This window comes from Rattus norvegicus, chromosome 10 (assembly GCF_021556685.1).
Source record: "Rattus norvegicus strain SHRSP/BbbUtx chromosome 10, alternate assembly SHRSP_T2T, whole genome shotgun sequence".
NCBI lineage: Eukaryota > Metazoa > Chordata > Mammalia > Rodentia > Muridae > Rattus > Rattus norvegicus.
Genome location: NC_141543.1, coordinates 97,282,647 through 97,307,014, shown reverse-complemented (window position 1 = coordinate 97,307,014; position 24,368 = coordinate 97,282,647). Strand labels below are relative to the sequence as shown.

General features: G+C 46.1%; 1 protein-coding gene across 1 annotated transcript; it reads right to left on the bottom strand.

The window, feature by feature from the left end:
- Positions 1 to 1,196: 1,196 nt before the first annotated feature.
- On the bottom strand, positions 1,197 to 23,530 carry Dcaf7 (DDB1 and CUL4 associated factor 7). The gene is given in 7 exon segments (NM_001107057.3): positions 1,197 to 5,675; positions 6,506 to 6,623; positions 8,283 to 8,492; positions 11,785 to 11,903; positions 12,350 to 12,461; positions 13,160 to 13,318; positions 23,165 to 23,530. Coding segments are annotated over 7 exon segments (1,029 nt in total). The 5' UTR covers positions 23,303 to 23,530; the 3' UTR covers positions 1,197 to 5,502.
- Positions 23,531 to 24,368: the final 838 nt, after the last annotated feature.

Sequence of the window (24,368 nt, the reverse complement as noted above, 5' to 3'; positions counted from 1 at the left end):
AGAGTGCTTGCCTACTGTGATGGTTATACATTTGATTTAGTCTAGAATCATCTAACAGACATGTTCCTGTGAGGGCATTTCTAAGAAAGGATAACTGCAGAAGGAAAGACCTTCTCTCAAGCAGCCCTGATACAGAGGCCTGGGGGCTGTGGGTAGCAGTGTTGCTTTGCCTGCTGTCCTTCCCTCCTGGCTGGCAAATAAATCTACCCTACTGTTGCTGCTGCTATCCTGCCCCAACTAAAGACCAGGAGCTGTCCAGGAATCCTCAGGCTTTCAAGGCCAGAATGCAAGACTGCTCAAGCTAGCAGCCTGTGAACTAAGGTGGTCCTGGGTTTTTGACGTCTCTAGTGTGCAGATGGCTATTATTGGACTACCCGGCCCCTATCGTGTGAGCAGGGTAACACATATTCATTCTTTCAGTTCTTTCAGCCCTAATGTACCTACCACATACAAGTCCCCGGGGTTCATCTCCAGCATGCCATAAACTGGATGTGGTGGTGCACATCCGTTATCCCAGCATCTTGTCAGTAGAGAGGCAAGAGGATATAAAAAATGCTAGGTCATCCTTAGCTACACAGTAAGTTCAAGGCTAGACCCAGTTACAGAGACCCTGTCTCGAGAACATAAAGAGCAAGTTAGATCCTGGTGAACCTCTGTGTTTTCTAAAGTTTCACTCAAGCTAACATCTAAAAGTTTTTGAAGAATAAGACTCCCTGACCTGGTTGCTGTTTTCCTCTCGTCACACTTCCTGCCATTCTTCACACGTACAAGCTGACTTACAATTCTCTGAATGCCCACATTTTCTTGTTTCCATAAATCTGTGTAGGACCGTTCTCCTTGCCTTAGGTGGCATTCCCAATCCCAGAGAACTCCAAGTCTTCAAAACCCAAAGCAGACATCTTTCATCTTGTGACATTTTCCTGACCCACTCTGGTTCTCACTCAGACAGAAATGGCCTCAGGGTTCCTGGACACAGCCCCATGCCCCCAGAACACTACAAGTCTGTAGATGTCCCTCCGACAAAGCATAAGCAGCCTGAGGGTTATGTATGGCCTTTGGCATGGAGTAGGTGTCCATGTTCTCTGAACTAAGAGAGTGAGCAAACAGGAGATACAAGGTAACAAGTTGAACTAGCAGATCCTGTGCTGAACAGGAGTGGGGTCTAACGGAAGAACTGAATTCACCACTAGAAGAAATTCAATCTATACATGTTCAAGTTTTATTACAAAGTATGATGGGCAGAAAATATGGTACTTCTTATACAGGAGACTGAAACAGAACAAGACTGTGAGATTAGACTTCACGTACTAGGAAGTAAGGTCACAGAAAGAACGCTCCACCCTCAGGTGCTTTTGAAGTCACCTCCAGCGGAGAAACCGCAGCTCATTCACAACACAGTGTTAAAATTTTATTACAAGCCCTGTATACAATCAGCCCTGTGAAAATAATATTTATAAAGGAGAAATGGTTACAGTACGGTTCTGCAAAGAGACAGCTTCCTCTCCACCTGAACAGGGGTGCTACGAAAGCTTTAGAACAGAAGGAAAGTTTAAATAGATAAGAAAGTGAGGTCATACACATGAGGCTATAGAGAACACAGAAATGGATCAGTTAGAGCTTAACATTTTGTAGAACATGAAATCTCCATTTTCTACATAGAGGTTTATACAATCATGCTACAATTCACACTCAGGGTAAGGCGAGGGAAAGTCACTGACAGAGGAATCATAAAATACACGGGATCAAAGCAAGTGACTCGTATTTGACTAAAGCTTCAGCTCGACAATTTTCATAACACATTGTACATCACAGTCAGCCCAAGGTGAGAACATTTCTATCAAATGGCGGATAGCACAGTTCAGCTTCACTGAGTTGTCTCAAGGGCGGGTGCTTATACATTTTCCAGCTGTCACACAGAATGTCAACAGCTTTCTTCTGGAGTTCAAGCTTCTCTTAGCCTACTGTTTCTGGCTGACACATTAGCCTAAGCCTCTTGGAGAAGTCATCTGCATGTTTCCACATTTAAAAAGTGATGTCCGGATAGCAGCCCAAGACCACCTGCTCATTCTGTAATGCCACATGCTTGACTCTGACCATTAGCAGCAATGACAGTATGGCAGAAAGAGAGAATGTAGATGGCTTGAGGTGAACAAGACTGGAGACATGAGACCCTCAGTTGCTGCCTCACCGGAGCAGAGAGGACAACTCTGGGAACCCTGCCTCAGGGTTCATGGTAACTGCTCAGATCAGCTCTCCTCTCAGAAACCCAATGCTGAATATACCCCACCTTCCTCATCCCGAGTGCAGGCCCTGAGGCCTCTCCTGCAATGGTACTCTGGCCTAAGCCAGGTAATCAAAGGAACTGCCATATTTTCACAATGGGGAAATAGGGCACAGCTTTGGACTGCCCACCATGTTTAGTAAACCCCAGAGTCCTACATTTCCTTATGGCCCAGGATGTATCAGGGAGATCATTCTATAGTAGAAATGCAATAAGAAAGGGGAAGAGGAAAGACAAGGAAGGGGCTGGAGGGTGTGGTTCAGTGGTAGAACACTCGCCCAGCATGTGAGGGCCGACGTCTGATCCCCATCACCACACACACACAAAGTAGAAAAATGAAAAGGTTAGGGAAGATAAAGGGAGAAATGGATCTTCAAGAAGATTCATGGATGCTGGGGCAGTGGCACATGTCTGTGACCCCAGCACTTAGGGAGACTAGAGAAAGAAGGTCCTCAGTTCAAAGACAGCCTGGTCTTAAACAAATTAAAACAATGTCATCATGTACTGTCACAGGATACCCAATACCTAGAATTTAACCTCCAGATATCACCTATAGCAAGAAGGGCTCTCTGCCCCCAGCTGTCACCCTCCTGGTACCCAGTGACACATAAGCTCCCTTAATGGTGCAGAAAGGCCAACCCAGGCTGAGACACAAGTTCACTCCACAGCTATGAGAGACAATCTCAATGTTTCTCCCCTCAGACTCTCTGTGTTCTCTAGTATTTCCTTCTCCTTTACCTTAAAATACCAAATTTTAGTTGTAACAATCATCAAAACACTATAGGACTCTGTCTTTTCTCATATTCTTCCTGAGCTGTTGCCAGTTATCTGCGACCTAATTCTGATTTGGAGAGAAAGTCACCACCTACTTGTCATGTGTCGCCTCCTCAAGCCCTAGCCTTGCAGGTCCAGGAAAGATATCAATCTCCAGTAAGAAAAGCTCAAGCCCACAAAAGCCTCAGACCCATTTACCAGTTCAGCTCTCTGCTAGTCTGATTGATCATGCAGCCTCCCATACAGCAGACAAAGAAAGCACGGGCCAGAGCCTCTAGCTTAGCCTGCCAAATGTCAAAACAGCACTGCAGCCACACCAGGGCCTGGAGTCCAGAGAACAGATCTGGAGATCCTGACCCACCTCACTGTCAGTCTAAGACCTGGCAAATATTAACAGAGTCTGGCTTTGAAACTTTAACATAGCTGTGTTTCAGGGAAGGGAACAGACTTAAGAACTTTCTGCCTCTCATGGCTACAAAAATCTCTTCCTCAGCCACAGGGGCCACCTGTGCATTCTATAGAGAGAGAGTGAGAAAGCTGGCACTTAAAATGCCAGCGACCCTGCAACCGTGGGTACATGTGTACTTGGAGACAGAGATAGCAAGAGTCTTACCTAAACCAGATGGCAGGCGAGAGGAAGACTGAACAAAGTTGCTAAGTGTCCACAGATCAAGGGACACACCATCACAAGTGGTTGGTTTCCAAAGCACATAGCTACCTCATATAAATGTATTCTAGTAACTGCTGCTAGCCTTTTAAAGCTTTGTTCACTCAGGCCAAGTTAAAGTCCATCCAGAACAGAGGTGTTGCCCAGCATAGGTCTTCTCCACAAGCCCTGCAACCACCCTGACTTCTACTGAGACTCAGCCCAAGAAGAAACCGAGGGCTCCTACAGCAGCAAGCCTGCTACCCTTGAGGTGTCTGCGCCTCGCTAGGAAAGGTCACTAAGAGACGAGGTAACCACACCGATACGGGCGAGCCACAGGTTAGTGCAGGAACATTAACCTCAAGCATTTGACCAGCCAGAGAGCCCATGTTCTCAGAAGACTGGATCAGCATTTACTTCTCCAACAATGGCAGTGTGAGTAGCCAAAACCATCTATCAGCTTTCAGGCCTGCTACTCTCCTCATACCAGCACATCTAAGAAATCTGCAAGCAGCTTAGCAGAATACAAGCCCGGCACATTCTCCCAGGCCATGCTGCAGACTCTGCCAGGGACTCATCTAAAGTCAGAACTACATACAAGTCCCCTCTGTGGAACCCATTCGTGTAACGGAAACAAGACACACAAGGCCTGTAAGTCAGCTTGGCCAACTGCAGCCTACAAAGTTGAATACTGCTCAGAACCTTAACTGAGGAGAGGGCAAGTGCACAGGTGTGGACAATTAGACGGCTACCCTGGGATCACCACAACTGATGAGCTCCTCACTTACGAGAACTGCCTGTCTATCTCAGTCTAAAAATCTTGTTTAGGGTCAAGCACAGACAGTACCTCTCAGGAAGTCTCTTATTTAGAGCACTTAATCCAAAGATGGGACAGTATCCAACCAGGGAGAGGAAACTCAACAAACAGAAACACAGCTTAGCTTAGAGATCTCTTTTGCCTATCATTCAAGTTCTAAACTGGAAAAATAGATTCTGAAACCATACTGGAAACACAATGTAAGTTCAGCTTTCCTGAAAACGATTCTCCCTCAGCATGGCCCTTATGTCAACCCCACTGGGTACTCAATTAGTGAAGCCAGAGAAAGGAACCTGAGGGTGGAACAGGCTGAGGAAAGGTTGGTGAGTCAACAGACTTCAGAGCACCAGCGCAGCTGCCAACTCCTGGTCAGGGGTGTGCCCTGTAGGCAGGAGAGCAAACTGCTCGTGGGGTCTAGGGTCCAGTACCCACTGCAGGCACTGAGGGAAGAGAGGACGGTACAAAGAGGGAAACCTGTGAAATCAAGAAACCAGGAAGGTTAAATTCTTTTCATAAAAACCTAGCCTGACAGATAAAAACATACAAAGTTGAGGTTTGTTAAAGAACTGGTGCCAGGAGGAAAGACAGTCTGAAGTTGGTCTTTGTTCCCACTTAAGTGCTAGCACAACACATAGGGACAGGGGACAGACGACTGCCTCAGCAGCAGACAGACAGACAGAGCCAGTGCTTGTACTGTTCATGAACCAACAGCTGACAAACAAATACACAGAGACGTTTAATTGAAGAAGCAAAGAGGAGGAAAGGAGTGAAAACTTAAAACCCAGCCCTGGGCCGCGGTGGTGCCACACAGCACAGTCCAACACAGACAGCGGGGTAACTGGCCTGGACTTCTACAGCAGCTTCTGGACACAGTGGGTTAAAGCAACAGTAGACATACTGGCCACTGGGAACTCTTCTTACGTGGGAAGGAAGGGGGCAGAGGCTGAAGCACACAGCCCCTGCCTAGTCGGTGAGGTGCCAACACTACACGCGGAGGATCTCCAGGCAGTTGTTGTAGCAGATGGCGATCCAGTCAGGCTGGGTCGAGGCCCACTGCACATTGTTGATCTCCCCTTCAGCTGTGTAGGCCAAGATAGGGTCCTCGATGGCCCGAGGCATCTGCTGGATGTCCCAGATGAGGGCCTGATGATCATCCGCTGGGGAAAAAGCAAGTAAGAAGGCCAGAGCTCAGGTGATGAGGTGACAGTCTTGTATTTGGAGAGGCAGTCACAATTTGCAAAACTTTGTAAAAGGAGCTTTATTTCAGAAAAGAGGAGCCCAAGATTTACTGATGTCCTCGGACTTGCTCCCTAATGCCATGTAGCCAGTGAGGACCAAATCTAGGTCCTGACTCCACATCCCTGGTGTCCTTAAGCTCCATTTCCTGCACCAGGCTAGAGAATTAGATCAGGACACTGGGCTGAGGAATCAAGAAAAGACACAAGATACAATGATCCCAAAATACGATGTCACTTCAGCCACTAAAAATACTTGAGTGGATAAAGATGCTTCTCTGACGACTGTTTCCCATTTATGTACATTTATATTTCAATGAATTGTACAGATGACTGACATAAAGTGCTATACAGACATAAACATTAAAAAATTCCATCCATGCCTGTAATCCCAGTAACAGGAGCAGGAAACACAGCTGAGTGACAGAGTGCCTCTTATCGTGTTCAAAGTCCTAGGTCCAATCCCCGGTACCATCAGAAAATAAACAAAAAACCTGAATTGTTGCCAACTGATGTGTTTCGCTAGGTGTGGTGACACATGACTGTGATGAGAGCATTTTGGAGGCAGAGGAGGCGGACTGCTGCCATTTGGAGCTCAGCCTGATAAATACAGCAAGTCACCGCCTGCCAGCATTAATTATACAGCAAGACCCTGACTCAACAAAATAAATAACAAAATAAAACAAACTTAAGACCTGATGCCTCCCCCACCACGGTCACCTGACCCTGATGCTGCCTCCCACCATGGTTACCTGCAGTGCAGATGTGGCAGGACGAGTGTGGGGCCCAGGCAATGCCATTGACGCATGCTCGGTGGTTGTTTAGCCTGGCAACCGGTGTGCAGGGAACTCGGACATCCAGAATCACCACCTGCAGAAATACAAGAGAAAGGCCCATAACTGCAGAGTGCAGCAGGGAACACCCACACACCCAATTGTAAGAATGGTCTCTTCATTTACGGATCTAAGAACGCTAGAGGTAGCATTTCCTGAGGCAGAAACGAACAATACAAATGAGCAAACATAGACCCTGTACTCTCCATGCTGAGAGACTGGACACTAAAGAGACTGAAGGGGAAGGGGAAGAAGGAACAGGCAATATGAGTTTGATGATCCACAAGCATCTTTGCTAAGAGCCTACAAAAAAATTTGTGCATCTCAGTTAGGTGGAATGTGTCTTACCAATGCAGAACCCAGGATGTAAGAAGTCTGAGACATCAGCCGCACCCAAACCGAGGCTAACTACCTACCCTCTCAACCAACAACCCACCCCTCTCCTGAGAACTGGCAGACCACAGAGCCTCTGCCTATACATCTGCCTGCAACAGCTGCAGAGTCTGCCTAGAACACCGAGTGGGAAGGCCTCCTTTCTATCAGTCCCAGTAACCGTGACTTGGTTTAAATATCATCTAGCTATTACTTGTCTAACCCTTTTTTCTTTACTGTGAATTGTTTATTTGCATTTTTAAAAATTAGTTAATACAACTAATTCATGACAAATTACCAGATGGATTTTATATTATTTCTTCAGGACCAGAGTTTTTACACTTGAAGCTAGGAAGCATAGGCATGCATGTGTTTAGGTGTAAAAGGCTCTTGCACACTCTGGGCCAGGAACAGCAAGTCCTCCCGTACGCCTGCTACTCTGACTTGTACTCTTATCTCATCCATGAAGTTTCTGTCTAGGACCAGCTTCCTTAATAAACACCACTTTCCCAAACAGAGACTGCTGAACCAAGGACAAGACCAAGCTTGAAGAGCCTCCAGAATCATGGTGACTCTGTGGTATTTGTACCGAGTCCCAAGCTGCAGACCCATCACCACTCTTCTACCAGTCTTAGCATCACTTTACCAGAAATTTATTTACTTGCTTACTTATTATTTTTGAGACAGGATAGCTCTATGTGGCCTTGTTGTCCCGGAACTCACTCTGTAGACTGGACTCAAAGTCACAGAGATCTGCCTGCCTCTGTCTCCCAAGTGCTGGGATTAAAGGTGTGTGTTAGCATGGGTGTGTGTTAGCATGGGTGTGTGTTAGCATGGGTGTGTATGCATTTTGTTTTTGTTCGGTGTTGCTTTTTTTTTTTGGACTAGGGATGGAACTCAGGGCCTTGAGCATGCTAGACAAGCACTCTGCCACTAAGCCACATCCCACCACATCAGACCCTTGCACAGAAGGCCGTGTGACTGCACTGAGCTTACGGCTCACCTACGATGCTCAGTAAGTTCCAAGCTCATCTGGCTACAGAGACTGTCTCACCGAACAAGCAGGGAGCAGGTTCTGAACACAGTCCTTTTGTGGATGGGACCCTCAGTCTAGTGCCCACTGGCACTGTTGGGGCTGTTTTGTGTACTGCAGGATGAGTAGCAGCCTCCTTAGTCATTACTCATGGGATGCCAGGAAGACTCCATGCTCTAACTTGTGACAATCAAAAACATCTCCATGAGCTATCCTGGGTACTGGCTGCTAACATCTGAGAGCTACTCTTGTAAGTACACTGGAGTCAAGGGACAAGGCTTCAGGCCTTACCTCCATTCCATCCATGGCCATGGTGGCCAGGTAGTTGGGGTCCTGCTTGTTCCAGCAGAGGCGAAGCAGGGGGTGGTGCTGTGGGTCTTCATAAATGATGGTGCTGTGTTCCAGATGGCGGAGGTCGAACATTCTCACAGAGCCGTCAGCACCCACAGAGGCAAACATGTCCCTGCCACCTCCAGCTCGGCTGAACGCAATGTCATAGACCTGTTGGTAAGAAGCTTCAGACTCAGCCCAGTCTTCTCCTTTCCCACAGCATGGACATCAGTCACTTCCAGATCATCTGATCCCCAGCTCATGACACAAAGGCAGGTTAAGTTTGTGGCTTCTCAGAGAATAAAGATCATTCTACCATAGACACTGGCTGACTTCTTCCCATTCCTGCCTTCTACTTTTCCTCTTTCAACCCTGAGATAAAACAGAAACGACATTTTCTGGCTGCCAGTGGTTTCACTTACGTGCAGTCAGATGCAGAGTCATGATAAAACCACATTGGCTCTACCAAGCTGTTCAGCTATAAAACCTAGACGTGAGATCCATTTGTATGAAAAAGGTAACATGCTTTTGGTTTTGTGTTTTTTAAGAGGACAACTAGAAGCTGGAGGTATGGCTTGGTGGCAAAAAGTACTTGTTGCTGTTACAGAATACCCAGGTTCAGCTACAAATGATCTGTAACTCTGGACCGGAGGATCTGACACCCACTTCTGCCTTCTCATACTATGTACACATGTGGTACAAGGACATAATGCAGGCAAAACACCCATACACATAAAATAAAAATAAGTAAATCTGAAAAAAATAAATTCTCATGTGGCCCAGGTTGACCTCAAACTTGCTATGTGGTAAGGGCTGTGGGGAAAGAGAGTGAGTGAGAGTGAGAGAGAGAGAATGAATGTGTGTGTGTGTGTGTGTGTGTCCTTATGTAGCAGAACAGCACTAGACAAAGCCTTTGTCTACCTGGTGTGTCAGGCCTAAGAAGACAGGGTCTTGTCATGTAGCCCAGGCTAGCAAACTTTAGACTGTTCTATCTTTACCACCTATGCACTAGAATTATAGGCATCCAGGATCCCCTTTTAATCACTCTTTCCTTTTCCTGTTGTTTTAAGACAGGGTCTCATACAGCCCAGGTTAGCCTTAAACTTGCTATGATATAGCGGGAGATAAGCCAGAACTCTTGATCCTCTAGCATCTGCCACTCAAGTGATAGGAGCACAGACATGTGTGACTATACATGGCCCTTTTGAATCAGTCAATCTTACACAGAGAGCTTCTTTATGGCTAGAGGAAAGGGTGAGCACACTGATCACAATAGGTGGGTATCTACTAGAGGAAAGGGTGAGCACACTGAACACAGATAGAAGGGTATCTACTAGAGGAAAGGGGTGAGCACACTGATCACAGATAGATGGGTATCTACTAGCAGTATTTGTCCCTTAGTATCCAGGGCAGCCAGAGGACCTTTTTTTCCCTAAGATTTGTATTTTATCTGTATGAACGTTTTGGCTCCTTGTATGAATGTGTACTTCATGAATAGCTGAGGTCAGAAAAGGGCATAGGATTCCCTGGAACTAGAGTTATAGATGGCTGTGAGCTGCCATGTAGGTGCTGGAAGTGAATCTGGGTTCTCAGGAAGAACAGCCGAGGCTCTTAACCACTGAACCATCCTTTCAACACAGACCTTACTTTATATTTGTTTGTTTTTTGTTTTTTGAGACAGCATTTCTGTGTGGCACTGGCTGTCCTGGAACTTGATTTTTAGATCAGGCTGGTCTCAAACTCAGAGAACCATTTGTCTCTGCCTCCTGAGTGCTGGGATCAAAGGCATGTGCCACCCCACCTGGCTTCAGATCATATATTTTTAGTGAGATATTCTTCTCATCCTCCACCCTGACATCTGCTGTCATCATTACCAAGATTCTCAAGTGTGCTCTGTGTTCAGCACCTGCTTTCCTGTTGGCTGTAGGTAATCCTCCTGCGGAAACACTGGGGATTCCCGCAGTGTGGTTCAGAGCACAGAGCTCTCCCAGCTTAGGTAACTACTGTTACCCGCGCTCTACCTATGGGGTTCAGCACGAAAGAGGGCAGGTAGCAGCTCCCAATGTACTAAACGCTCCTCTACTACATCTGCCAGGCAGCAAACCTTCCCTGCCCTAACACACACACACTCATACACACACACATACTCATACACAGACACACACACACAGACACACAGACAGACAGACACACAGACAGACAGACAGACAGACAGACAGACAGACAGACACACACACACACACACACACACACACACACACACACACACGGCATTTCCTCAGACAGATCTGCCATCACAGGTTCCTTCTTTCCAGTCTGCCATTAGTTTGATCCATTCCTGCTCCTCCTGCTCTTCTCTGTGTCACAGAGACCTGATGCTACAAGCCAAAGTTTGGCTGGGCCCCAGATTTGCTGTCTGCCTCTGGATGGTTCAGACAAAGGAATCTGAGGAGGGAAATTGGATTCTGGGAAGCAAGAGCTCAATATTATTCTGCCTCTGTTCAGAAGCATGTCTGCCAGGTAAAGCCAGACTCTGGGCTCCAGTAGCCTTCAGCCTGGGGGTAGTGGACCTCTCCACCCTCCACCCCCCCACCCCCACTGCTTTCCTCTCCAGTCCTTCACCCTGTAAGCATTCTCTTGGTTTAAATCCCTTAGGCTTATTCTTGCAAGGCCCCCCTCCCCCATAATGGGGGCTGAACCTGGGACCTCATGGATGCTAGGCAAGCACTCAGTCATAGAGCTGTATTCCAGACACCGAGTTGTTCCCAGCTTTGAGTTGGTTCTAGCAGAGAACAGAGGCTGTCTCTACTTGACATCTGCACAAGGTCCTTTAGTGGTCATCTCTGCACACACACTCTTCATTTGACCCTTGGTTGAGGAGGAGTCAGGTCCCATAGTCTTGCACAAGAGCTTGCTCTCGATCAAGCCCTCAGACTGGCTACCTGGCACCATAATACTCTGTTGATGACCTTAAGGCACCTTTTTTTTTTTTTTTTTATACAAACACTGATGCTCCTCGATGTGCAGGTAAAGGGGCAGCAAAGGAACTAAGACAGGGACACTGTGGAAGCAGAGATATACCAGCTTCCCCATCACCAGAGGAATGCTCCCCTCAGCTCTTCTGCTAAACAGAAGAAACGGCACCAATAAGACACATTTGCCTCCTAACAGGACTGAAAGTAGAAAGATTAAGTAAACATACCAGAGTTCACAGACTGGTTTCAGAGGAAAGTGGTTAATTAGGATTGTCATGAATTTTTCCTCCTTCCTGTTTCCTCCCACCATGGAGACACCATTACATTTAGAGAGAAGTGCATTCAATGATAAGTGTGTTTTCTGTTTTAACACATTATAATTTACATGCAAACATTATGATCTACATGGCCTACAACACAGTGTGAGAATAGCATGTCCTCTCACCTGCAGGTACAGAGAGCAAGGAGAAAAGGAAAAACATCATTACCTCTTTGTCATGGGCAATGAGCTGGGTCTTCACATGGCCAGACACAAGGTTCACTCGTCCTAGCACCTGCCCGGTCTCCAGGCCCCAGATGGTGCAGGTCGTGTCAATGCTTGAGGTTCCTGCGGACACCAGGGAAAGTCAGTGCCGATGGGGCTCCATACAGACACCCTCTGCTCTGCTGGGCCCAAGGGACAACAGGCCACAACTACTTCCTGAACACTCACTTCTGTCTTTTGTGTGGTGGGGAGGAGAATTCCTTGGGACCCTGGTGTAGTTCAGGCTGACCTTAAGCTCAAGATCCTCCAGCCTGCACTCCCACGTGCTGGTGTGAGTGTGTACCACCACACCTGCAAAACCTTAACTTTTAGCCGAAGAGACATGATAGACACACAAGGGAAGCTAAGTTCCCTGTGAGAAGTAATAACTACTTTCATATTTAGTCCATTTCACCATGGCCTGTTTTTAGGATGCGACGCATGCCTTAAACGCCTGGATAAAAACCCACACGGCCGAATCTGAGGAAATGTATCTTCATTTTCCTCAAGCTGGAATTCAAAGCCCTCACCTAGAAGGTAAGGATCCACCTCATTCCAGTCAAAGGAGGTCAGGGGAGCACAGAAGTCTGAATTCTTGTTATTGTTTAGCAAGCACTCCAGCCTGGTCTCTGTTTCGCCAACCTGAGGAAACAACGATTTAAAACATTAGCCAGCCTACACGTACCACCCCCTACTTAATGTCCTAGTTAGTAAATTAAGAAGAGAGGAGGAGGGGTTGGGGATTTAGCTCAGTGGTAGAGCACTTGCCTAGCAGGTGCAAGGCCCTGGGTTCGGTCCCCAGCTCCGGAAAAAAAAAAAAAAAAAAAAAAAAGGAGAGAGGAGGAAGTATTTTGATGATAAAGGGTAATAAAACCCACTCGGGCATGTGGACTTCCTTTACAACTCCCCCCTTTCCCAGCTTTGCTCTCAAGGCTTTCACCCGAGCCTGTCTTCTGAGAGAGTCACAGACGCCCAAGCACAAGGAAGGGACACTCCTGAGCTGAGCTTGGCTGAAAAGGGAAGATCCACACAGATGATGCATCAGAATCAACATCCTTGGATTTATTTACTCAAAACTATCTTGACTATTACTGGAGTAGGAGGTCCCAAGTGTTCTCTGCCTCGCAGAAGGCGTGTCCCCATCAGCAGCAAGACTCTATGGCACCTGGGCTGCATTTCCTAGAAAACCCACAGGGCTGAAACAAGGTCAGTCCACAGGCCCTTCCTGTGCTTCCTCCTGCAGCAATGACACTAGCTGTCTGCTCTTCAGGACCGCACACTGTTGACACCTGACCCCAAGAAAGCATGTCTGGCTACCTGCCAAGAAAGCATCTGCTTACCCTCCACACACGGAGATAGTCGCCACTTGTTGCCAGAAGGTCCGGATAGACGCCTTTTGTGTCAGGAATCCACATGAGCTTTGTGGTAGGGTATGGGTGGTCAAAGGTGTTTCGGCAAATAAACTCTGAACTCTCCTCATCTAAACCAACAAGTTGAACCTGCAGAACAGCACAATTGGACCACATGAGTCTGTTTCTCTTGAGAAGTACCAGACACACCAGACCTCTGGTCAGCCTTAACATTTCACTACACTGAGTGCACAGGCAAGCTATTAGGATCCCTAGACTTCTGATCCCAGCACTACATAACTCAACACTCACAGGGTCCAGTCAACTCTATCTAAAAGATGAAAGAGATCTGAATTCAGGTTTCCTGACTCATGAACCTCCTCCTCCCTGTCCCACTCTCTGAGACCATCTGGTCATTCTGCCCCTCCTCTCCTCTGAAGTTCTGGGAGGACAGGAATGTGCAAACACAGCCTATTTAATGAAATGCTAGGAACTGAACCTCATGGAGTCTATGCCACCCCGCAGCGCACAGCATATAGGGCTTGTCTCCGCCTTCCAAGGGTTTGCTCGGTTTACTGGGTCCAGTGGTTTTCCTGTTGAGCTTCAGTTCTCTGTAAACCTTTGCTCGCCTATACTACTGGCTTCATGTGTGAATTTTAAGAGCATCTCTTTAAAACATACAGAAAGCTGTTGACGTATGACTCCAACTGTCCTGAATCTATGGGTCAGTTTGGGAAGAACTGCTAACTTAGTTACACTGAATTCAGTTATTTAGGTCACCTTTCGCTTGTTCCAGCAATGATTTAAAGTTTTGCGTGTACAGATCAACTCTTTCACTAACTTTGTTTCTATGTAATTGTATGCTACTACAAATATATGTTTTTTAGGGCTTTAGTTGTATTTTTCCCTACACTACCTAGCATGATTTTTAAATTCCATTTTCTACTGTTTATGGCTATTATTTTATATATTAATTCTAGATCTTTAACTTTGGTACAATACTCATTAGACATTTATAAGGAATTTTCTGTATGAATCTATACACTTCGTTATCAGGCATAGATGTGTAAGGTCTATAAATGTGTAGGAGAGATAAGGATTATGGGTGTGAAGGAGACAGAGCCCTGTGCTCTGAAACACTTCAGAGCAATAAAAGCAGAGCAAAGGGTGTAACATAATGCTATGCTGCTGCTGCTGCTGCTGCTTCTCCTCCTTTTCTTCCTCCTTCTTTCCTCTTCCTCCTCCTTTTGGTTTTTTGAGACAGGGTCTCACTGGGTAGTTTTGGCTGTCCTGGAACTTGCTCTGTAGACAAGGTTGGCCTCAAACTCGTAGAGATCCACCTGCCTCTGTCTCCTGAGGGCTGGGATTAAATGTGTCCATCACCACTGCCCTGTAAGATGCTTATTCTTAACACCATCACTGATAACACTTCAGAGCAATTCTCTAGTCCTCAAATGCGATCTGAACGGGTGAGGAAGTGACCTTAGGATCTTGACAGTCTTCCATCCAGGTGTAAGTGGAAGGACACAGGTAGGCAGATAACTTCAAAGTAAAACTGGAAAAAAGGGGTTTACACTCACTTCTAAAAAGTTGCCTGTCATCTTAAGACATTTCTTCCAAACCCCCAATATCAGATCCTGTGAACATCTCCTACTTAAGGTCCTCTGGACCCAACAGTCAAGGCTGACTGCCACCCAATGCATGCTAACCTACCTTATCCTCCATTCCCACTTCTAATCACCATTTCCCACCTTCCCTTTCCTTACACGTCTTTCCAGACTTGTAAATTACGCCTACACCCTTTCCATCAACCCCAGCCCTGATTAGTATCAATATGTCAGGGACATCAGGCTTCCAGGACTCTCCCGTCACTGGCTGCAGGGACTTAGCCATATCACTGTTGTTAACCCTGCTTCCCAACCTGCAGAGTTGAGATGTTCATGACACCTACTCTTAATAGTTGTGTGCAAACTGTCTTTCCCAATGTATTTGCCTCAACATTCTATCTTAGTTCTCCCACAAAGCACTGGCAGTTTTCCTGTGTCTTCAGTAATTCTCAGTATCATGCATTTGACAGTTAATCTCATAGTGCCTCATGAGACGCTGATATTACTGTTTTGTGTAGTTTTACTTAGTAAGTGTCTTAATGACGGGGTTATTGTTTTTCTTTTTATACAGTTGGCTACTTTTCCAAATTCAGCTTTCTTGTGCCTATTTCTCACATTCCCTGGGTTTGGATACTGCTGTCATTATTTCCGATACCCAAGCCCCAAGAGCAGGATTTCTGTATTAGAAAGATGTGTGGTAATGGTGTTTGAATGCAAAGTCACATGAGTGTCCTGCCTTTGAGCTAGATCCTCAGCCTTAAACTTTAATTCTAGCAAAGTGCATATCTAGACAACTGGAATGATGGAGGCTCCAAATAGAGACCCCACTGGGAGAGTAATCTGCCCACCCAGGACTCCAATTAGCAAGCACCCCAAGCCTATAGCTTGACCCCAAGCTCTCTTTAGATCAGCTGTTTGCAATGGTGGCTCCATATTACAATCTCCTGAGAACTTTAAGGACATCCTAACGCCCAAGCACTATCTAGAGCAGTGAAGTGAGCATCTGTGGTAAGAAACAGGCGTCCTATCTGTGAGAGCACCCAGTGGTCCAAGCACAGCCAGAGTTGAGAGCACTGTGCTAGCTTTGCCACATCAGGCTGGATGACTGAGCCAACCAAATCCACTTCTGGGAATTTAAGACCTTAATCCTACTTAGTCTCAGGTCTTTGTTCAGAAGGGAAAAACGGGAAAGGCCAGACCCACTGCTGCATGGAGATTCAGGAAAAGCTGCAACAGGAAGAGGGTATAAGCAAGCCTTGAGACTTGCAGGGTGTGAGGACAGCTCTCCACTGCCTGGTTTATCCCTGAGGCCTGAGTTTCATCTTGCTCATTTGTCTACCCTGTCAGCATGAATCCTTCTCTTATCAGAAATCATGTTCTCTTCATCTCATGTGTATGGCTGTTTTACCTGCTTGTGTGTCTGTGCACCATTTGTGTGTCTGCTGCCTGAGGAGGCCAGAAGAGGACATCAGAGCCCTGGAGTTAGATAGTCCCCTGCTGCCATGAGGGTGCTTGGAACTAAACCTGGGTCCTCCACAAAAACAGCCAGTGCTTTTAGGCACTGAGCCATCTCTCCAGCTCCCACCCCTTAAAACTATCTTGAGTAGGTTCCTGTTTCTAATAGTGACAGTCTCTGTGAGGACATAGTCAAACCCAACTAGCTTTCATGTGTTTTAAGATAAAAATTTATGGGTAGGAGAAATGGCTCATTCAGTAAAATACTTGTCTCACCAGCATGAGAATCTGAGTATAATTCCACCGGAAACCAAGTTAAAAAGCCCAGTGTGGGGGCTGGGGATTTAGCTCAGTGGTAGAGCGCTTACCTAGGAAGCGCAAGGCCCTGGGTTCGGTCCCCAGCTCCGAAAAAAAGAACAAAAAAAAAAAAAAAAAAAAAAAAAAAGCCCAGTGTGGGTACATTGTAATCTCAGCTCTGGGGAGGTGGGAACAGGAGGATCCCTAGGGTGTGCCAGCCAGTCAGTCTCACTGAATCCAAGCTCTAGGCCCAAAAAATCAGATGAAGAGCAACTGAGAAAGACACCTGTTACTAACCTTTGGCCCCAATGCAATGAATGCATGGACATACATGCACACACGGAATGTTTCTTTAAAAAACAAATTAAAGCACTTTGGAGTAGAGAACTAATAATCAAAGTACTGTAAGAACTGTCTACTGCCATACTTTAAAGGAAACAGTTTTTCTGGAGCACCTTAAGCTGGGCTCCCATCCTGTGGTCTGTCTGTACTCCAGTCCTGACAAAGGATGAGGAGGGGATGCTCCAGAGCAGACACTGCATCAGAGAGAGCGCCAGACGAATCGTGACTTAAACAGAACACCAGCGTTCCTTAGAACAGGAGTAGCTGTGCCCTGAGCTCCACCTTCCAGCAGGTTGTATCTTCAACAGTTCACAATTCTGCCACTCAGGTGACTCAAGAAACCTACTTTCACCTTCCAAATGTCTCTGTGGAACTTGTCACTGACTCTGACATGCTCAAAGCTTACGTTTGGATAGCCAGACATGTACATTTTATGATAGAAAGAGACTGTTAAGTAGTCAGTGAATGTTCACAGTTCACAGTACACATTAGCGCCACTCCTGACCGTGCTTACTAATTCTTACTAAGTTCTACAATGACTGGGTATCTTTCCAAATTAGTTTTTCCTGTATTTCTCTCTGGGCAGAGGTATATATGTATGGTGGGTTCTTTATAAACAAACAAACAAACAAACAAACAAACAAACCAAAACAGACTTGTTCCATATAATTTATTCCACAACTTACTTTGAATAAGAATGTCTTCTCAAGTCAGTATGAATGGTTCCACTTTGTTCTTCTACAGCAGACTATGGTAAGCACACCTCAATTTATTCAACTGTTCATTTATTTTGGTTAGTCCATTGTCTTACTGCTACCAACAGTGCTACAATGAATACCCTTATTTAATTTTTTGTATTTATGTGTTAAAGGCTTTTATTGGATAGATTCCTAGAGGTGCAATTGCTCTAACACATTTTAATTTATTTTTTGTATATGTGTGTACATGTTCATGTATATGTGTGCATACATGCACAGGCCAGATGTCAACATCAAGTACCTTCCTCAATCTCTCTCCATCTTGCTTTCTGAGACAGTATCTCTCATTAAACCTGGAGATCATCAATTTGACTCAACCGTCTGGTCGGCAAGTTCCAAGGATCCTATTTTTGTTGGGCTTTGGGACTTTTTACATGGACATTAGAGATTTGAACTCAAATCTTCATGTTGGTGCAGCAAACACCTTACCAGCTAAGCCATCTCCCCAGGCTCCTATTTTCAATTCTACCCTCTTCTAAAGGGTTGCTTCAGGCTGGAGAAGCAGGACGTGCCCATAACTCCAGCACTGGGGATGGGAGGGAGGATGAGGCTAAGGCAGGAGGAAGAAGAGTTTAAGACAAGCCTCCGTACAGCTAAGACCTTGCCAAGAAAAGGGGATGCTGAGCATGGTGGTGACCCCAGTACTGAGAGTTGGAGGCAGGAGAATCAGAAATTCAAAGCCAGTCTAAGCTTCATGAAACCTTGTACATAAAAGTGAAAAAGTTATGGAATACTGAGAGGAAAACAAGGCAAAGTACTTTAAGATGCAGGCATAGATAAATAGGAACTTTCTGAAAAGTCAATAACACAGACAATAATCCTAGGCTTGAGAAGTGAGACTGCATGGCATTACAAAGCTTATGCACAGCGAAGGACAGCAGCACCAAGAGGCGGCCCACAGAACGGGTGAAATCTCTGCCAACCACATCGACAGGAGATTAAGATGTAGATTTATAAAGAATTGGGAAAATTAAAAACCCAAACCCATAAATCGTATTAACAAATGGGAAAATTAATTCAAGTGGCAATTTTCAAAGAAAAAATAACAAAAGGCCCATAAATACTTGGACATACAAATGAAAACTACTTACAGATTCCATCTCGCCCCAGTCGGAATGGTTATCATTAAAAAATAAATGGCGACAACTACTGGCTAGAGAGTGGAGAGAGGAGCCATTACACGCTGCTGCTGAGAACGAGAGCTGGTGCCGCCACTGTGAAAATCAGCATGGATTTAAAAAGCTAAAGAGTAACCTGGGCGTGGTGGCTCATACCCATAACTCTTGCACTTGGGAAACTGAGGCAGGAGAATCACTGCTAATCCAAGGCCACCCTGGACTACAGTGACGACAGGGAGGAATAAAGCCCTAAGAACAGAGCCATATTATCCACTCCTGCTGTGTACCAGCGTCCTCGGTCAGCACACCAGACACTTACACATCCAAAACTGCTACTGCACTGTTCACGACAGCAAAGACAAACTCTCCACCCACAGGTCCATCAGCAGGTGAGTGGACAAAGCGAAGGGAGCACAAACACAAGGGAATCCTATTCCGCTGTAAGAGAAAAGGAGGTTTGCAAGAAAATAGGTGGAACTGGGAGTCATCATGATGTTAGGAGAAACAGACTCAGAATGACAAATAGTGTTTTCTCTCATACACACACACACACACACACACACACACACACACACACACACACACACCCCTGTGCATATATACACAAAAGGAGAAAGGGGACTGTGAGTGGAGAGGAGGAGGTCTAAAGGGAGAAAGGAGGACAGAGATGGGAACGGAACATATTTGGCAGGAAGGCAAGTGGGAGAGCTGCTTAGGAGAAGAGGGGACAGGAAGAGAGAAAGACAGGGAAACAGGGTTGGGAAGGAGGAAGGAGCAGAACAAAATATAATGAATGGGATGTATGAAAATACCACAAGACATTCTTCTTTAAAATAACAGAAAATTAATTTTAAAAAAGGGGAATGTACAAATTGCTTCCATTTATACCTTTATTGACAGTAAATAAGTGCCAATCCTCCCATATCTCTGAAAACATAAAAATTAAAAATAAGCTTTCTGCTAATCTAACAGGAAAAGATGGCATGTTTTACACCCGTTTATTACTGAGGTTGAGCATAAGAACTCATCATGTCAGCTCTTCCCTCCATCTGTTAGCCTCATAGCTGAGGGTTTTCTTGTCTCATTGCTCTGGTGGGAGCTCCTCTCCAACAATGCCTACACTCAGGCCTCCCTTCCCACACCTACTCTTTCTTTCTCAGTGTAATTTCTGTTTTCCCCACTCCCAGCACAGGGATTGAATCCAGGACATCGCACACACTAGTCAAGAATCCTACCCACTCAGCTCTCTCCTCAGCTTTGTTTTCACTTTTTAAGACAGGTTCTCACAAAGTCAACCTGGCTAGCCTTAACTTCGCTCTATAGCCCAGGCTAGCCTTGACTTCATGCTCCCCTTCTTTAGGCTCCCAAGTAATTGGCAACCTGTCCTCCTCCTTCTTGTCCCAAAAGACTTTTCCCTTTGTCCAACAAACTCCTGTTGTGGAGAAGTGCAGTTCTGCACTATAGCCTTCTTAGGTCCAGCATCCTACCACTCTTCCTTACACATTGAGGGAGGGCTGGAAATTAGCCCTGACAGCTGTCATCCTGCGACGGTCAGTCTTTCCCTCCAGTCTCCCCCTGCTCTGCTGGGTCTCGTCTGACTCCTACCTTCAGTGCCTTGTGCGGCCACTCTTCACAACTTTCTCCAACATGTGAGACAAAGCCCTAGAGAGGAGAGCTATGAAGCAGAATCATGTTTACTCATTGAAAAAAAAATATGTTGGTGCTTTAAAAAAAACAGTCTTGCTGTCTCTCCCAGACTGGCCTTGAAGCTGGGACCTACTGAGATTTAAGGCACATTACCACCCTTGGCCTATTTTTTTCCTCGTTTTTATTTTTTGAAAGATTGCTTTTTAAAATTTTGTTTATGTACAGAATGTTTGACAGTCATGTGGAAATCCTTTAAATTTTTATTAGATTTTGTTACGTGTGTATGTGTATTTCACCAATGCCTGTTGGTTCCCCTGGAACTGGGTTATGAGCCACCATGTGGGTGGTAGGAGTTAGCCCTGGTTCTCTGTAAAAGTCCTCCCTCTAGCACATGATAGTCACAGCCATGCCTTCCCCAGTTCGTGTGGCTTTGGATGAGTTGTCTGCTTCGTCTCAGTTTCTTTCTGTGTTAAGATGAGGTAGAGTCAGATAACTTAGTTAGAAAGGTTTTTGTTCTTGTTCTGCGGATTTAACCAAGGACCTCGTGCATGGTTTGGTTACACCAACAGCTTGGGAAAGTGATTAATGACTCCAAGTGTTGGTTGATTTGAATAACACAGACATTTATCCCACACTTAAATGACCACTATGGAGTTCCACATCAGCACTGTGTATCCTAAAGTGGAATAAATTCTCTCTCTTCACAGAGCTTATGACAACAAACAAAGAAGGAGATATGGCACTTTTATTTTAGAAAGACAAAACCCACAAGGTAGTGGAACAGGGCGACATATGTTGGTAATCCCTGCCCTTGGGAGGTGGAGGCAGGTGGATAAGGAGTTCAAATCCCACCTGGGCTACATGAGACTGTCCCAAAACATAATAACCTCTTAAGATAGGAATGGTATATGTTTATTATCCACAGAAATCAAAGGAAAGATGCATGCTTCTAGGGTTTTTGTTTGAAACAAGGTCTTACTTTGTAACTCTGATTGGTTGGGAGCTCACTATGTAGCCCAGGCTATCCTCAAACTTATAATAATCCTCCTGCCTCACCCTTTCAAAGGCTGGGATTACAGGTGACAGCCACCAGGCCCAGCTCGAGGGTTATTTTATATTACATACTTGCTCCTCAGGAGGCACTGGATATGTTCATAGTTTTAAATGAGGCACTGGAGAGATGGCTCAGCTGACAAGAGCACTTGCTGCTATTGCAGAAGACCTGTGGTCATTCGGTTCCTAGCACTCACACTGGGTAGCTTACAACAGCCTGCAACTCCAGCTCAGGGACACCCTCTTCTGGCCTCTGCAGGCACTCAACTTCTCCTTTTTTAGATAAAAAACTCTGGAAGAACTTAAAAGGGGAAAAAATTAATTTGTGTGAAAAAAAACCCACAGTCCTTTGAGAATATTTTACTTTTACTTCTAACAAGAATCCTTAAATAATATTTCTAGTGGTCTTAACCTTACAAACACTACAGACACCAGAACCCTGAAACACAGCTACAGGGTTATTGCCACTGTGGGTGGAGGGCGGGGGGGGAGGGGGACAAAAGCCACTAGAGAGGAGAAAAGAAATAAGGCTCTTCCTTAGGAAAGGGCAGCTCAGTACACACTCCCTGGGACTGTATATGTGTGGTGTCTGGGCAATCAAAGTCCATTCTTTTCATCCATTTCTCAAAGAAGACTCCAAAGAAACGGGGACCTTTACCCAGAGAAACATGTGTGCTCCTGAAATACTATAAATGAACCTAAATATTCAAATGTTTTCACCTGGACCTTCACATGTAAAACATGTAAGCCCTCTCAGAAAAAATAAAAATTCGGTCTGTGCAATGCCTTATAGTTAAATCCTAGACCATCTACTTCTTCCACTCCTCCCCCCCATCTTGTCATTTGTCTCCAGTCTGATGTTCATAGGAGTAAGCCAGAGTACTGGCTCTAAACACCACTGGCCACAGCTTTCTGTAGCTCTGATTACTGTCGTTCGTATTTGTTTTCACCCAAATTACAACAAAAGAATGAAGGTAAGAGATTAGGGAAAGAAAATTCTTCCTAATACTTTCAAACCTATATCCTGCATATAAAAACTCTCCTTCTACCAGCATTTTGTTGGAGTGATGATGTCCAGCAATGTTGCAAATCAACGTGTAAGGAACAACGAGAAGAATAGGTCAAACGTCATCTTTCTCTATTCAGAAATAATGGCGGGATAATGCCACAGACTAAGGTTTCCAAGGATAGACTGTTTGGGGGAGGGTGAACATCGAGGAGCAAAACCAGTGACCAATGACAACCTAGCACTAGGGCTCTGTATCCATGAGAAACACCTGAGATGGGGAAGATCTTGCAATAAATAGCCCCAACAGAAATCTCGCGTGGCCAGGAATGCACGACCACCAATCCAAGCGCCCGCATCTTCCTCCACTGCCTCTCTCCCGCCCCCCACCTAGCAACAGAAGCACTGCGACAGAAGTGGGGGAAATGAGAGGGACGGAGGAAGACATGGCTTTGGGGGGTGTAACTCCGGTCTGAAACCTGCTACTACCATCAAAAATCTTATCTGCCTCAGGCATGTCACAACACCGTGCCTCGGTTTCCCCGGCTGTCAAAACTAAATAAGAGGCAATGAGTGTGACACCCTCAGCAACAGGACCTCAGAGGACCCACCCCCTTGTAAAGGCGAGTTCGCAGGAGACTTGTGAGATCTGGGGCTGCCGCCCACCTCGAGCGTTCCTCGCCAGCTACAAGCTGAGCCCCCTCACAACTTACCTTGTTGTTGTACTCCTCCACGAAGCTGCCCAGCGCCAGGCGAAAGCGCTTGTCCGGCCGCACGCTCCAGTTCATGGCGTACACAGTCCAGGGCGCTTCATATTTGTAGATCTCCTTCCGTTTGCCGTGCAGGGACATGGTGGCGGCTGGGCCGCAGAGACGGCCGGAGAGGCAGCGGGCTGAGGCACAAGACGGGCGGGGAGCGGGGCTTGGGTCCGCGGGTCCGAGGGGAGGCGGGGCCCGGGCGGTCAAGAACGGCCTAGCCCTCCAGCAGGTCCTCAGCTACACACACACACTCGGCCGGGCCGGACCACCAGTTTCAAACCAGCTCGGGCAGCGACTACCACCTTCCGTTTGGGATGTCGGCCCGCCCTCTCGGAACGGAAGCCACGCGACCCCACAGCGGCGACGAGCGTTGGCTACCGGGCACGTCCTTTCTAAACTGTTCCTTCTTTTCATTGGTCGACACAGTGGTAGCGCCCGCACCCTCCACACAATTGGTCAAAATGTTTGTCATTCTACTTATTCGCCCCGCCCAGCTCCTGGAGGCGGGCTCTTTTGAAGTCCCAAAGATCATTGGCTACCCAAGATGTCAGTCAGACGGATAACGGCGCAGTGCGGGTGAATGGGGGCGTGGGTGACATAGGGGCAAGTGTGCCCCGCTACTGATCCACATTCTAGGCCAAGAGTAAAGCCTGCCACTTCTCCATTGCTGCTGCTGTTCTGATCGCCTCTATCCACTGAGAGTAACGGTCAAATCCACTTTCATAGATGACCTCCTGCCTTTATTTCATCGCCCTAAGTCCAGCGGTCCCTCAGCCTTTGCCAGCCGAGAACTCTTTCTAGCTCCAATGCCCCCTTTTTAACTGTTCCCTTACAGGCCTGATAGAGACCTTCAGGGACAGGCTAGTTTGATTAAGGCTTTCAAATACATACTAAAAAGACTCCTGACTTCTAGGATTGATTTGCAATGGACCTGGCTTTTAGTAACTTACCTTCCTCTCCTGGGGTGTTCAGAACCCAAATGCTAATCCAACCTTAAATATCTATATGCCATGAGTTTGAAATGCAGAAAAGCCTGGATCTAGGTACACCATTATAAATGTAAATGCTTTTAACGATATTGAATGCTTAGGCAGCATTATAAAACACAATTTTTAAGATACGTTATTTAATTTTATGGGTATTTGTATGTGCCTGAGTG